At 42.9% G+C, this 15522-nt stretch overlaps 2 protein-coding genes across 4 annotated transcripts in view; one reads left to right on the top strand and one right to left on the bottom strand.

Annotated features, from left to right (window-relative positions):
* The window catches only part of disp2 (dispatched homolog 2 (Drosophila)), a 13054-nt gene extending 1448 nt beyond the window's left edge, over positions 1–11606 (top strand). Inside the window, exons 2-10 of the mRNA XM_035674076.1 lie at positions 2438–2582; positions 2772–3043; positions 3309–3338; positions 3453–3576; positions 4199–4314; positions 5414–5529; positions 6281–6378; positions 6610–6768; positions 7807–11606. Coding sequence (XP_035529969.1) covers positions 2438–2582; positions 2772–3043; positions 3309–3338; positions 3453–3576; positions 4199–4314; positions 5414–5529; positions 6281–6378; positions 6610–6768; positions 7807–11154 — 4408 coding nt within the window. The 3' untranslated portion in view covers positions 11155–11606. The remainder of the gene's footprint in view (positions 1–2437; positions 2583–2771; positions 3044–3308; positions 3339–3452; positions 3577–4198; positions 4315–5413; positions 5530–6280; positions 6379–6609; positions 6769–7806) is intronic.
* On the bottom strand, positions 7921–15332 carry rpusd2 (RNA pseudouridine synthase domain containing 2). 3 transcript variants are annotated; one of them, XM_035674074.1, is made up of 4 exons: positions 14525–15332; positions 14021–14317; positions 12968–13820; positions 7921–8041 (listed from the first exon to the last, which is right to left on the bottom strand). In XM_035674074.1, the coding sequence occupies exons 1-3, from the start codon at positions 15164–15166 to the stop codon at positions 13002–13004; spliced, it is 1758 nt and encodes a 585-aa protein (XP_035529967.1). In that variant the 5' UTR covers positions 15167–15332; the 3' UTR covers positions 7921–8041; positions 12968–13001. The 3 variants fall into 3 exon arrangements, with proteins under 3 accessions (XP_035529967.1, XP_035529968.1, XP_035529966.1); XM_035674075.1 differs by lacking the exon at positions 7921–8041 and having other exon boundaries at positions 12629–13820; positions 14525–15001; positions 15161–15328; XM_035674073.1 differs by lacking the exon at positions 7921–8041 and having other exon boundaries at positions 12629–13820; positions 14525–15330.
* Between the last annotated feature and the right edge of the window lie 190 nt (positions 15333–15522).

Raw genomic sequence — 15522 nt, 5'->3', positions numbered from 1 at the left:
TTTCTATTTAGCATCATCACCAGCTTCAATTTTTTCAAATTTTCAAGATTTTTAGGTTTTATGATCATATTATGCAGAGTAATACTAATTATCTTTCAGTCCCATCAGTAGCTACTGCTGTGTTTATTCTGCTAATAGTAACTCGTTAGCATGCTAACACACTAAACTAAAATGGCAAACATCATACCTGCTTTATTAAACAGCATGTTAGCTTGCTCACTGCTGAGTGTAAGCATTGCTGTGTGCTAAGCATTTTAGTTTCTGTGAGTCTGTTTAAAGTCCCCAGCAGACCTACTAGCATGCTCGTAGATTGGGGTTAATATCTTGCATGCCATTCCCTTTCAATAAAAAAAATTCAACCATAAAGCTATTTATTGATTCTGATTTCTGATTATTTTATCAATATATGAACTAATTCAAAACAAACAAAAGTTCACCAGTGCGCAATAAAACCATTAAACCTTTTGAGGCAACCTGGCATTGCCTGTGCTTCCACAACATTGGCTTCAAACTCACAGATACTATTTAATTCAAGTGAAAAATCAAAAAAGATTTTATGAAGCTCAAGACATTCACTGGTTGCAATAGCCCATGGTGCAATCTTTCTTTTTGGCTGCCTACTATTTTTGTGTGCTATCTTGTTGTTGGATTCTTACTGTTCTTGATTCTTACTGTTTTTTCTCTTGTACATAGATGTTTATATTATATTATATTATTTTCTACTCTTACTGTTTTTATATGTTTTTTCTCTATCCACTTTGTTGCTTTGGTAACATTGGAATAATTTCCCCCATTGTGGGACAAATAAAGGAATATCTTATTCTTATCTTATATTAGAATATTTCCATTTGGAGGCATTGCGAAACCATGAAAAACATTCTGGGTTTGAACATTTCACTGTTTCACAGTGGTAAACATTATAGCTTCAGTGAAGAGCTGAGACGAGCTGATGCAGCAATTACTGTGAAATATGTCAGACAGGGTTAGAAAAAGACGATTTTTCCAATCTAAGTCTAAAGGGAAGACTGTATATTGGGTGGTTAAATCTATCATTCATCTATCATTCATCATTTTATTTAGGTGTTTGTATTCAAAAAAGTGTTGCTCAAGTGCCCTCAATGCTCTAGTTGTATGTCCAGTCTTAGGGCAATAGATTGCACAGTGAATGTCTTGAGCTTCTAAAATCTTTTTGATTTTTCACTTGAATTAAATAGTTCTGTAGGTTTGAACAATGTTTGGAAGCACAGCATGCACAGGTTGCCAAGGTTTAATGGTTTTATTGCACTGGTGAATTTTGTTTGTTTTGAAATATGTTCATATATTAGAAAATAATCAGAATCAGAATCATAAATACTTTTTTGAAATTTTTTTTATTTAAAGGAATGGAATGCAAGAATTAAAATCTACAGCCATGCTAGTAGGTCTGTGGGGCTTTACGGTAAGCTAAATGCTAGCACAAGCATGCTTACATACAGTGACAAAGCTAACATGCTGATATTTAGCAGGTATGATGTTTGCCATTTTAGTTTAGTGTGTTAGCATGCTAACAGTTACTAATTAGCACTAAACACACAGTAGCTGATGGGACTGTCATTAGTTTCTCTGGCATTTGATCATAAACCAAATCTTGGAAATTGAAAATTGACCTGGTGATGATGCTAAATAAAAAGTCAGGTGATACCAAAGTCATTAGGATTCCTCTACTTGGAACCATGAATGTCTGTACAAAATGTCCAATATCCAACAGCTATATTTATGGACCAATGGACCAACACTGCCATCCCTACAGCTATGCCGCTAGTGTGGCTAAAAACAATATATATATATTTTAACCAAGTTTCATGAAGTGATCTTGCAGCAGATACTGTAGGAATAAGAAAAGAATACATTACAAACAGAGATGAGAGAATCATATCATTATACACGTCACTCCAGGGTTCTCCTGACTGCTGCCATTACCCATGAGTCCTCACTGGACAGCCACCTACCTCTCTAATAATGGGGTCTGTGACATGATGTGAAAACAGTCTCTCACTCTCTCTTTTCTTCTCTCTCTCAAACCCCCTTCCCCCCTCCTCCTTTCTTTTTTAATTGGGTCTCCTTACTTTCAGTAGCCACAGTGTGTTACCCAGAAATCCATTCCTTACCTCATTAATTCTGCTGGCCTGCTCAATTCTCCGTTGAATATGAGGTGAAGCCAAGCAAAGAATGCAGTCGAGAGACTGAGATGTCTCCTATGTCTAAGTTTTATAAACATTCCCTGCCTGAACTTTTGAACCTAATGTTTAAAAGAGCTTTGTTGCTTCTTTCTCTCCTGCTTATCTGTCAATCACTTCTCCTCTTTGCAACCATATTTTCCTCCTCTTGTCTTCTCTTTTTATTTTCACCCCCTCTCACCCATCTTTCTCTCCTCCTGTCTGTCTTTTCATCTCCTCAGTGAGATCCCGGCGCTGTCTCTGTGCCCTCCTGACAGCGAGTGTGCTACTGAGGCCCAGTTGACAGTCATCCAGGCTGAAGGGGGGCTATGTGACAGCTGCAGCAGCCTCGGCAGACCCTCTTCCTCCTGCCAGCTTTATCACCAAGTATGCCTGAGCGCTGACTGTACTGTGTGTTGTTTAGGACAGATATTTGGGGACTCATTAACACAGAGTCAGAATGCCTCAAAATGTTAGAAATAGATTCAGGATTTGGGAGCCAGCGGCAAAAATACATATGTGTCACTCAAAAGACTTGTATGATACCAGAATCCTCGATGTCTGTTCCACCTTTAGGTCCCCCAGGGTCCTCAAGCCGGGGCCTACGATTCACTACAGCCCCAAAAATGTCCCAGATGCAACCATTACGGGCCAATCAAACCACACACCTGCCACGACTGTCATTTAAACACAACAGGCCCTCCCGCTGAAGGAGGTGTTATGGTGAAAGTGGGACATGGTTGCAGTTCTGCCCATCAGACGTCTCGTCACGGCGCGGTGAGGTGTCATTGGCTGCACGGGTCAAATGAAACCCAGAAACCGACACAGCGACATGTGGTGACAGTAAGGTGTGTTTTAAGGACTTTTTGGGAATATGTTTATATGGTTTCTGTCGTAGAGATGAAAAGATTGATACCACTTTAATTTATGTAGATTTAATATAAAGTCAGCAGTCGGTTAGCTTAGTTTAGCATAAAGACTGAAAACAGCTAGCTTGGCTCTGTCCAAAAGTAAAAAATACACCTACAAACACCTCTAAACCTCGTTTAGTCTGTACAAAAATAACTGGAATCAGTGAATCATAATTATAATGATGTTCTCAATTATTTACAGGGATGGAGGACTCTACTGCATCCTTAGAAAGTGAGTACTGAAACCAGTTTTCACTTTAAAACCCAGAGGTATTGCTGATCATAATGACTATTTTTAACTTAGTGCCACTGACGACTTCTTCTTCTGTGGTTTTCTATGTGGCAGTTACTCCCAGCTGATAGTGGACTACCCGTTAGCAGTGTTGGTGGGTTGTGCCGTGCTGCTGCTGGGATGCTCACTGGCTGGACTCTTCATCGGTCCACTGCCAGACTTCTCTGACCCGCTGCTGGTGAGTCTCAAACACACGGTTATACACACGTATACAAAAGCATACAGTGTCTAAAATGTAATCCTGTGGTCTCTCTTGTATCTCTACTGTCACCCTTCTGTCAAGTCTACAATACAATCCTCCATCAGCACCTCAGGCTGAGTGTTAATTAATGTTTCCCTTAAGTCTCATGATCTCAGCTGTATCCATATACTTGAGTCTCATCTCAGGTTCAATGAACCACATTGAATTAGGTCACACTTGCTGTCATCTTAATTAAATATGTCTACCCACCTTTGAGAGGCTTTCAGGATAAACAATGAAATGAAAACATGTGAATCACAACAATGCGTCTTTAATGATGGATCTAAAAAGATGTACATTAGGAGAGCTACACAAGGGTTTTAGAAGAGTGGGGCTCTTTCTTTTAAGATAGCATCAAACACCTCATCATCTACCAAACAAGTTCATTCTGGGTGTTTTTTTTTATGGTAGTTCAGACAACATTATGGAGTACTTATGATGCTAATTCATTCAGTAAGCTGCTGCAGTGTACTGACGGGCACCAGCGTCCACACTCTGTCTTAAGCTTTGATGTCTGTTTGTGTGTGAATGTGTGTGTGTGTGTCTGCTCTTTCTTCAGGGCTTTGAGCCACGGGGAACATACATCGGACTTCGCCAGTCCAGCTTGTCTGAGCTGCGGGAGAATACTGGCCCAGGAAAAACTCTGTCTCCTTTACCACAGCAGCTCAGTAAAAGGTCAGCAGAATATTGACATAAGCAAAAATCAAAGAATGTATAGTCAATAACATTTTAATAAAATAAATATGTTATAACAGCTGTTCAAATCAATATTTTTTATTAACAATGATCAAATGAACTCCTGTAATGACTTTGACTTTAAGAATAACTTTATTATAACAATTTGATAGACTCTCAAAACTAACCAATCTCAGATGTGCATAAACAGAGTAAAGATAGCAACAACAACAAAAAACGCATAACCATAAAGCATTTTACAAATAAAAAAAAACAGTTCTCCTGTCTCTCCAACAGAGCACAGAATTCCTTCCACCACCCACAGCGCTCTGAAAGTATCCAGATTATTTACAGTCTGATAGTAAGCGTGTTCAACCTTCAGGAGAGCAGCAGTCAGCCACTTCATGACCACAACACCATCTGTACATCCTGCACCCTTCATTTTTCCAGATAGCAAACTTAGCCACAAACATAGAGTTCAGAAGAGTGCAGGCCTGCTTTTTCTCACATGGGTCCATATATATACACCATGACTGTATAACCCTCAGCAGGCCAGCCAACCTTAGTCACTCAGTGAATGTATAATTCCTCCTGTGAACAGAACAGACAACCAACCCATGATTAGGATCCCGGTGTTCTATGTGCCTGTTTGTAGCTGTTGCACCATTAGGACCCCAGATAACAAACTTTCACCCAGAGCTGATACGCTGCCTTCTTCTACCACTACCTATGCGTAATGCGAAAATGCATCACTCATAGTGACTCACTGACCCACTGAGAATTACGACCAGACTCTGCAATTCCGCTCAGCTCTACTGAGCTTTTAAGCATCTTTTAGCTCACTGTTTACGGCTGCAGCACCACACAACAGAAAGACAAAGTTAGCAACCAGCTGGTGAACAAGGCGGAGCATTTATCTCCCTCAGGAGATGGTGGAGCTGAAAGATAGTAAGTATTGGACTTAGAATCATAGGGTGACTCCAATTAATGCTTGTTTTAAATTATTAAACTGTTGTGTCAATTTTCTATGTTTGGAACAAAATGTATGTGTTTAATGGGGTTGAATAAGTGCGTGTGTTTGTGTATCTATCAGTGCTAGCTTTGATAGTGCTGCCAGCGGAGACGGTAGTGGCAGCCAGGACTCCTCCAGGCTTCGCATTAAGAGGATGCTGGCGAGAGATTCATCTCCAGATACCTTCCTCTGTGATGCTCCAGGTGGGTCAGAGCTAATCAGTTCATTCTCTGTCAATAAACCATGAATTCATTGATGATAATTAAATGTTTCAAACACGTCAAAATAACCATCCTAACTGTAGATTTGTATTGCACATTTAGGAAAGTTAGTAGAGTTATGTAACACTGCTGGCTCCAGCATACTCAACAGAGCAGACAATGCAATGGAAATATTATTGAAACAATGTAAATGTGCCTGTTCAACAGTTGAGAAACTTCAACAGCTATGTAAATACTGCGAGCTGAAGGCAAAGCCCTCCAGCCTGTTAATCAGCCCTCTGAGCAAACTAACGAAAGCAGTGACAACTTATTAGTTAAATGCAAATGCACAAAAAATAGTGACATAGTTAGAAGATGTGAATAATAGCTTTTAGTGTGGCTTCGAAGAGAACTGTTTTCCCGGATTTTGTTCTTTAAGCTCTACTTTGAAATAGTATGCTGGTAGATCAAAGACTTTACTTCTGTTTGCCTCACAAACACACAGAAAGCTCTCTAAATGGATTTATTAGCAATTCCAAGCCTTGAGGTTTTCATTTTATGTAGCCAATTTATTATTCAACACAAACAGCAGGATATAACACACAAGGAATTATTGGTAACCTGGTTTTTACCTAAATTCATACCCTCAAAACTAACAATTTTTTCTCAATTTCTAACCATTCCAACAAAGTGATGATTCACTGCTGGTCATCTTGTTCCTGTATGGTGAATCCATCTGTCTCTCTCCATGCAGGCGAGCGTTTGGCTCAGTTGGTGTTTCGATCAGAGAACTCAGCCAGTCTCTGGAGTCTGAAGGCCATCCACGCCATGTGTGAGATGGAGCAATCCAGGGTTCGCTATGATCTACTCAGCCCTTCATCTCTCCTTTGCTCTTCATGCTTGCTTAATTCTTCATCTCTTTAGTCATCATCTTCTATCAAATCTCACTCTCTAATGCATTTAAATGCTTTGCTGAAATTAAAAACACTACTTTGTGTGCACTGCCTCATCTGAAATTAATTAGTTTTTGTACATTTCAAAACTGGGCATATGTTCAAAAAATCTTTCCCTTGTCTCATACAGATTCGTTCTCAGGCTCAGTTCCAGGACCTGTGCCAGCAGCATGTGAGGGGGGAGATGGAAGGAACGTCCAGAAGCGGCTGCTGTCCGAGCTGGTCTCTGGGGAATTACTTGGCTGTTCTCACCAATGCCTCCTGCTGCCTCAGCCTCACCTCACACCAGGTACGGGACAAACAAACAAATTACTTTTGTAGTTGTTAAAAAAAAAGGTTTTTGTGAATGGTACACTGAATTAGTCAACTTGTACTGTACAGTGAGTAAACAGTCCATGGAGCATGGTGTTTAAGAAAAAAAAAATCTAATACAAAGCTTGAAAGTTCAACTTGAACCTTAGTAGTAGTTCAATGAAAATAATCTTAACTCACGGTCCACTGAAGAGCTTTTTCTTTCTCTCCAACTGTATCTCACAGTGTTCATCAGCAAATAGAGTTTGCTCATAAAATATATATATTTTTTTATCTTGCATTTAGAGGCTAATAACTGAATAAAGATAAAGAATATATGAGGTCATATTGAGATTTTTGTAGTGCAGCTACCACTCAAAAAACTACACTAGTGTCACGCAGTCTCTAGGACTTCTTTTCAGTCTACTTCAGTTTTGCAAATTTAAAGTAACTGTTCAACATGTATGGAAATACACGTATTTGCTTTAATGCCAAGAGTTGGATAAGAAGATTAATACCACTCTTGTGTCTGTCTGTTAAATAACATCCAGCAGCTGGTTAGCTTAGCTTAGCACAGCACAACACAATGCCTGAAAACGGGGAAACAGCTAGCTGTCCAAAAGTAATAAAATTCACTTGCCAACACCTCTAAAGCGCACTATTTAACCTGTTTTAATCGGTTTAATTTGTACATGTTTATATGCAGGACTATGCCTTGGCTGGGAGCAGTGACTTACTGCAATTTCCATTGGTTGTCAATTCAATTCAATTATATTTGTATAGTGCCAATTCATAACCCACATAACCCCCTGTAAAACACTAAATTGAGATATAAGAGAGGAATTCTTATTTACCTTCCTGCCAGAAAGCAAATAACTGGGTTTCCCAAATTTTCAAACTTTCCCTTTGAGTTGATGTTGCTGATGCAGTGTAAGTGGGTATTGTACAATACTTACAAAACACAACTTGACAATACGTTTTAGTGTCTGAAGGTGTATTGATTCAAAGTTTTTCCATTGTCTCCCATTCACACCAGGTGTCTGAGTCTCTGAATCTTCTCCGGAAATGTGCTCCGTACTATCATGAAGGACATCTAGTGGAAGCCTGTGTGGAAAGACCCAAACATGGCGGCTGTTCCTCTGTCCCGTCCCGCTGTAAACAGTCCCGCGTGGTGTTCCAAATCCTGCACTTCCTGGTTGATAAAGACTTCCTTGGCCCGCAGACAGTTGAATACCAAATACCTACACTAAAGTACAGCCTTGTCTTCTTACCTGTCGACAAAGGAGAGCACATGATGGAGATGTACATGAACAGTCTTGAAGGCAGAGATCTGACATACAACAATACGACTATCACTGGCATGGACTTCGGCATCAAGCAGACACTGTTCAAGTATTACCTGGCGAGAGATTCAGTCTACCCTGTCCTAGCGGTCGTGTCTCTTCTTTTCACTATGGCTCTTTATCTCCACTCTCTCTTCATAGTAGCATTATCTGCAATAGCAATCACAGGCTCCCTCCTGACCTCCTATTTCTTCTACAAAGTAGCATTTCGCCTGACATTCTTCCCACTGGTCAACCTCTCAGCAGCTCTTATCCTCTTGGGAAGCTGCTCCAATCAGGTTTTCATCTTCGCTGATTTCTGGAATCTGCAGCTTTCCCAGAATCCCTCAGCCTCCCTGGAGAAGAGAGTAAACAGAGCTTTGCAGGAAGTTGGCTATTTGATTTTAGCGTCAGGGTTGACCTCCAGCGCAGCGTTTTTCTCTGGTTATCTCAGTAGCATCACAGCAATCAGATGTTTCTCTGTTTATCTCGGAACTGCCTCATTTATCAGCTCAATCTTGGCGTTAGTGTGGCTGCCGTGCTCTTTCATACTGCGTGAGCGCTACACAGAGGCATCCTCTGCATCTGTAGCGGCACAAGGATGGAAACCATGCTGCTCCAAAAACACAGGCGGCTTCTGGGACACAAGCTCGCGTAAGAGATGTCTGTTCACTCTTGGGCAGAAGCTGAGAGAGTTAAAAAGAGGTCTCACAGACACTTCCAACTTATTATTTATGAAAATCCTGCCTTGTGGAGTGGTGAAGTTTAGGTACATCTGGGTGTGTTGGTTTGCAGTGCTCGCCGCTGGGGGCATGTACATGTCCTGCATTGACCCAGGCATGAAGCTACCTACCTTAGACAGCAGAGTCACGCAGCTCTTCCGCTCCAGTCACCCATTTGAAAGATATGACGCAGAGTATCATCACATGTTTATGTTTGAGAGACAGAGGAATGGAGAGGATAAACCCGTGACATTAATGCTTGTTTGGGGTGTAAAGCCAACTGATAACGGCGATCACCTTAACCCCAAGAGCAACGGCTCTTTGGTTCTTGACCCAGACTTTAACTTGAGCCGGCCTGACGCTCAGATTTGGTTGAGGGACTTATGTGGACGGGTTCAGAACCAAAGCTTTTATTCCCCTCCGTCACCAGAGGATAAAGATCTTATGACAGACAATATATGTCTTGTGGAGCAGCTAATACACTGGGTATCTGTCAGACGGTGCTCAGAAAGTGATGACTCCCTCCATTTTTGCTGTAATGACATCCCTTTTCCCTACCCTCCCAGCGTTTTTGAGAACTGCCTCAGTATGATGCTGGCGGAGAACTATGCCGAGGGCCATCTGGCCCACAGTGGAGGCCTATACTTCCAGCCAGATGGCAGGGTCGCTGCCCTCGTGTTGGCATTCAAAACCACATACCTCTACAGCTTCAACTTCAGCAGAACCAGTCTTTTTTACAGAGAAATCCTGACATGGTTTAACAGAGAAATATCAGGAGCACCACAGGGGCTGGAGAATGGGTGGTTCATCAGTCATCTGTCTCTTTTTGACCTACAACAGTCTTTGAGTTCAGAGACTCTGGTAGTAGCTGGCTTCTCAGTAGCTCTCACGTTTGCTTTGCTTCTCTTAACCACCTGGAATATTCCACTGAGCATATATGGGACTGCAGCTGTAGGCGGCAGTGTTTTTGTCACCGTCGGCCTCCTGGTTCTTCTTGAATGGCAGCTGAGCGGCATCGAGGCTCTGTTTATATCATCAGCAGCAGGGCTGTCTGTTGACTTTGTAGCTAACTACTGCATATCCTACAGCTTGGCTCCACATTCAGACAAAATTGGGAAAGTAGCACACTCCACTAAAAGGATGGGATGTCCTGTAGCAATAGTTTCTGGTGCATTTTTCTCCATGGGGATCATCATGTTGCCTGCTACGGCCTTGCTGCTCAGAAAACTGGGGATTTTCCTGTTTTTGGTGAAATGTGTAGCATGCGGATTTGCAACATTTTTTTTCCAGTCCCTGTGCTGCTTTTTTGGACCCCAGAAAAACTGTGGAAAAATCACGCTACCGTGTTTTTCAGATCAAACTGATGGTGCGCTGGCCTCTTGCTCGGCAGTAGAGCCCGGTTGCTCTTCAGCCTCGGCTGCTAATGGGGCCTTTGGCAGGTCTAGAGCGAGGAGGAGTTATGACAAAGAGGCAGGTGGCTATCTCTACCCCAACCACCAACGTCAGCAGAGACAGAAACAGACTGGATCAGGAGGAGGCGGGGGCCGAGGGCCGGAGCAGTTCGAGCTGCAGCCATTGGCCTATCGACTGAGTGACAGCTTTGAAAACAGCACTTGCACCAGTAAGCTGTCCAACCGGCCCTCTGTGCTCTCTGATGAGATTGAGTACTGTGGGAAAGATGAGGGCAGGAGTAGCATGGATGGGGACTGTGAGGAGATGTGCAGCCATCAACATAAGATCTGCCAAGCACCTCCAGCTCTCCAGACTTCATCTCCTTACAAAGAAAACACCCTGCGGCCTGTAGGCCTGGCACAGGAAGAAGTAGCTACGGACAAGCTGCTGTGTAAGACATGCCGAGGTAAGTCAGGTGGGGTGACGCACTGGAGCAATTCATCCTTCTCCTCATCCTCCAGCATGGAGGAGACCATCATCAGCCACACACTGGAGACCATCGACCCACCGTCTCCCAACAAAGCAGAACAAACCAGAGAGGAGAGCCTCCATTGCCATCAGCACTCCAACAAAGGACACATCTCCTCCCAGTCTCAGAGCTCCTGCGAGGGTCTGGAGGACTCTAACGAAACCTGCCTGAGTGACATCGAGCCAGGGCCTTCCAACACGCAGCAAAATAAAGGAAAAGGAGAAGAGGCTCAGCTACAACCGGGACATCTTAACGGCAAGAGAGATACACTTCGTCTCTCACTGAAAGAAACCGTTTATGAGACTTGTAATAAGGGCCGCACCAGTCAGAGCGAAGAAGTTGTCATCTTACCCAACAGTAAGCCAGACCTGCCAGATGTGTGGATTAAGAGAGATGGACAGCGGGAGGATACATGTTGAGCGAGGTTGGAGGAATCTTTGCAAACACTGTGCATTAATTGCTCTGAATTTATATAAAGAAGGAATCACCGAACTTAGCATATAGACTACAAGAGGAGCATACACGGTTACTTTTGTATAATACTCAAAGGAAATATAAGCCAACTGCAAATGTAACGTGTGACGGCATGTTTGTCTAATGTTGCTGCTAAGGTTGTTACAGTGTATGTTACAAATGAATAAGGTCATAGCATGAGTGTTTCTACAGACAAAGGTCAAATCAAAGCATGAACCCAGCATTGTCAGACAGGAGACGGTGGAAGGAGCTCGTCTTTCAGCCACAACTTTGCACCAATGTCACACTAAACTATGGCTACAGTGTGTTGACAACACAAAAATCATCAATCAAGTGCTACAGAGTCTACTTTGTGCCTGGAACTTTTTAACACCTGCACAGACTGGTTATAACAGCCGCTGGCTTCTTTTTTTCATGCTGGAATTGACCTTAATGAGCCATATAAATGAATGGACTTAATGGAATATTAAAAGACAACTGTGAGGTACACAGAGAAAGAGCTGCATTGTCACATAACAGTTTGTGGCAATAATATGTACAGTATGTGCTTTGTGACCATGACGTAGAAAACCAGACACCTAAAATAAGTAATGTGTCATTTGTAGTGTCATGGCCTGTTTGCATTTAGTGTTTCACTGTCAAATTAAAAGTCATGTTGTTTATTACAGTGTCAGTGCCAAAAAATGTAATGTTTACTTAATGTACTAAAAGATAAAAAGGGTTTCTAAAAGATATAACACTACATGCGGGTTTATACACTGTTGGTCAATTAAGGTGCATACTATTCCAGGATCCATGGCTGTCAGTGTATGCCTTAGCCTTTGAAAAGAAGTAAAGCAGTAGTTGTATCATCTCATGCCACTGCTTCAACAGCTCACAATGTGTATATAGACCTTGCTGCAGCACTGTTAACACAAACTCCAACAGAACAGAAAGCCTTTAACTACACCCTGTCACACAGCTGAGAAGTCACGTCAGCTGATTTAGTCTCAGTAACATTCAAATAATAGTATTTATGACATGAACAGCATGTGCCAAATGTCTTTCAACAGGTCGTTTCATGTGCTGAAACTGTGTGTTTTGTGCAAAGGATGTGTCTGAAACCTTAAAATGAGAGATGTGTCTGTGTAGTGATGGTGGTTCCGACCTGGACGAAGAAGAGATAAATGTGCCTATGAGCAGCGTTACTTTCAAGCTTTCTCTTTGTAAGAAGTGTTTGCTTTTGACATCTTGACTGTATAATCACAACTCTTCAACGAGCCTTCATGTTACATCACTCAGCAGAAAAAGCTGCCTTAGAGACAAACAAAATTATTCACGGGCTTTCTATGAACAGCAGAAATTAAAACGGTCACCACCATTACGATGTACAGGTGTCAATGTTGTTAATTTTTCACAAAAATTAAATAAAACAAATCATTTATTTTCCTGCAAACTTTTGGCTTTTCATTTATTTTCAAATCACGGTTGGAGTACCAGACATATTACAGGCTTAATTAAAGGGATTAAATTAAATTAAAACAATATGCTTGGCATTAAAAGTAAAAATGAGGATGAGTACAATTCCATTTTCTGTTTGGGGTTTCAGGCAGTTTGGAGGAAAATATTCTGGGGGAAACAGCTTATGATAAAACTAATTTTGAGGCATTTTATATAGCAACAGAGAAGTTACTAAAGAACTCAATACAAATGCAAAACTCAAAACTCAAGGATTGCTCGTACTTCTAAATATCTGAAAACATTTATCAAGCCAGTAACCTGAATGTCATCAACGGTGTCCATCAGGTCGGCTTTAATCCGCTTCCACCCAGTCTTCTTTGGCCCACTCAGGTAAAGGTGTGGAATATTCAAAATCAGGTCCTTTGTAGCGTAACGCGTGGAGATACATGATGAGTTCGTTCTCTGTAGGATCCGGTCGTACTAACTTACATTCATGGCACAGGTGGTCTCTGGTCCCTGCAGGAGTTTTGTGAGTGGAGTCAGTTGCTTCTGGTTGATTTCCATTGGTTGGAGAGGTATCGTTAGTGTTTAAGTCTGCGCCGCCCTGACTCACCTTATCCACCGTCTCACTGCTTGAGCTACAACCTGTTGGCACCTGTGTATCAATCAGTGTCTGGTGACTTTCTCCGCTTGTGTTAGGTTCTGCGGTGCCAACTAATTTATCTGCTGTCTTAGATGTTTGGTTTTTCTCTGCCTCTTGTTCAATCCCGATCCCATCATCCGGAATATCCAACCGGTGCAGGCTCTCCTGAGAGCGATGCTCGTCTATCAGAGCCTGCATCAGCTCTTCATTACTCTTTCCCACCACTCCGCCCTTCCCCCTGTGAGGACCCCAGGCTAAGGCTCCATAGATGGGATCATTGAGGATGGGGAAGCCCAAGTACTGGAGGTGGACCCTGATCTGGTGGGTGCGTCCAGTCAGGGGTAAACAGCGGACCACGCTGGTTTTTCCGTTAAAGCTCAGCTTCTGAAAGACTGTTCTGCACTCCTTCCCCTTTGGGTCAACTCGGCAGATGCCGATTTTAAAGGAAACGACCAAGATGGGCTCCTCGCAGATCACCTCACCCTCCGGAAACTCCCCGTCTACTCGACACACATATTCTTTTTCAAGCTGTTGGATAGAACAACGTAAAAGGATTTTTTTTTAGAATGATACACGGCAAAAGGACATGTGATGAATTATGTAAAAAAAGCTTTTTAACAGCAGGGCATTTTTACATAAAATAGTAGGGTAAACACAATGGCTGCTGTGAAAAAGATCCATTGTCTTAAATCAAGTGAAAGCTTAAATCCACCCCGTCCTGAACGTACCTGTCTGTCTCTCACCAGCTGGTCCAGTTTCTTGGAGGTCTCCAGTGTCCTGGCGAACAGCAGCACTCCCGAGGTGAGCTTGTCCAGTCTGTGGACCGTGTGGAGCTCAGGGATGCCCAGCTCTTTTCCCAGGATGAACATCACCGTGTTGTGGCGGAAGCGGCCGCAGGGGTGGACTGGGATGGAGGCGGGCTTGTCGACCACAAGCACTTTACCATCGTTCACCAGGATCTTCAGGGGTCTCCCGACTACAGGGGGCTCGTGGCGGTGCACTGTGTTCCTCAAGTAGTCATTATTCTGTGGAGAGTCAGGAAAAAAATGATAGCTTTTGTCACAATGTTAAATGTTAACTTGTCACCTGCTGGCGTACTCACCATTCAGCACCAGTTGTTATTTCAAATAAACAATAAATCATTTTTAATCATCAAATAGCAGTATTAGGATTTGGACCTAGACTGCTGAGAACTTAAGACATAAGCATACACATGCACCGGTGACACTGACCCTGAGCACCACAGACAGGTCCTCCACAGGTTCCTCGTTCAGCCGGATGCGACCCTCTTTGGCCGCCTTCTGATAATACTCCATGGACTCCGCTCTGAACTCCTTCTTGAACACCTCCAGGAGGGTCTTCCCAATCCAACGACCTTTGCAGTAGCTTTTGAAGTCAAAGTAGTATGGATACACTTTGCGCAGACCACCTTCAAAGTAGTAAGAAGTCTCGTTGAAGTGCTCCTGGTTGAAGCTGACCCCCGGGTTGCGCTTCTGCGGAGGGGGGATGTATCTCTCGCCCGGACGCAGCTTCTTCCCTCCCGCTCCTCTCCGCTGCTTCCCTCGGCCCCTGGTTTCGGGTTGGTCCAGCTCGTCGCTTTTGCGTTTGGCTGTTTCTGTCGCCTCTTTCGTCGGGGTTTTGCCCGCTGACTCCAGGCTGTTCACCTCGGCCGGGGTTTCAGCGGCTGCCTGCTCCATCGTCGAGCTTCTCTGTTGACACCGTGAGGAGGGAAAAGGACGACTCAAGGGAGCGTACACGCAATAAAACCCACTAACGTGATAATGTGCGTTACTATTCACACGCCTGTTAACTAGACCTGCAAGGAAAGACCACTTATATTTTCTAAAAGGTGTAAACGAAACACTCACGTGCATTGTTTTCTAGCTAGGGGTCCGTCAAAGTAACGGCGCACTGTGATGACACAAGCACAACCAGTCTAATTTGTAGTTTCAAGCAGAGATTGTCCGTAGACGGGCTCTGGTTTCAACCCTTCTGTTTCTTCTTCTTGTCCTTAGGTGCAGATCACCTCCTTACTTACCGGGGCATTATCGCCATCAACTGTTCATTATGTGTATTTAGTAGCTGCTTCATCATGTGGATGACAGTCATTACTGGTAGGTATCAGAAGATATGCCTTAAAGGGGCAGTTCACCCCAAAGTCAAAAATGTCTATTTTCTTCTCCTACCTGTAGTGCTATTTATCTATCTATCTAGTTTTGGAGTGAGCTGC

This window comes from Morone saxatilis, unplaced genomic scaffold (genome assembly GCF_004916995.1).
Source record: "Morone saxatilis isolate NCDOM2014 unplaced genomic scaffold, NCSU_SB_2.0 Contig3, whole genome shotgun sequence".
NCBI lineage: Eukaryota > Metazoa > Chordata > Actinopteri > Moronidae > Morone > Morone saxatilis.
The sequence above is the reverse complement of the archived record's forward strand: the minus strand, read 5'-3'. Positions and strand labels throughout refer to the sequence as shown.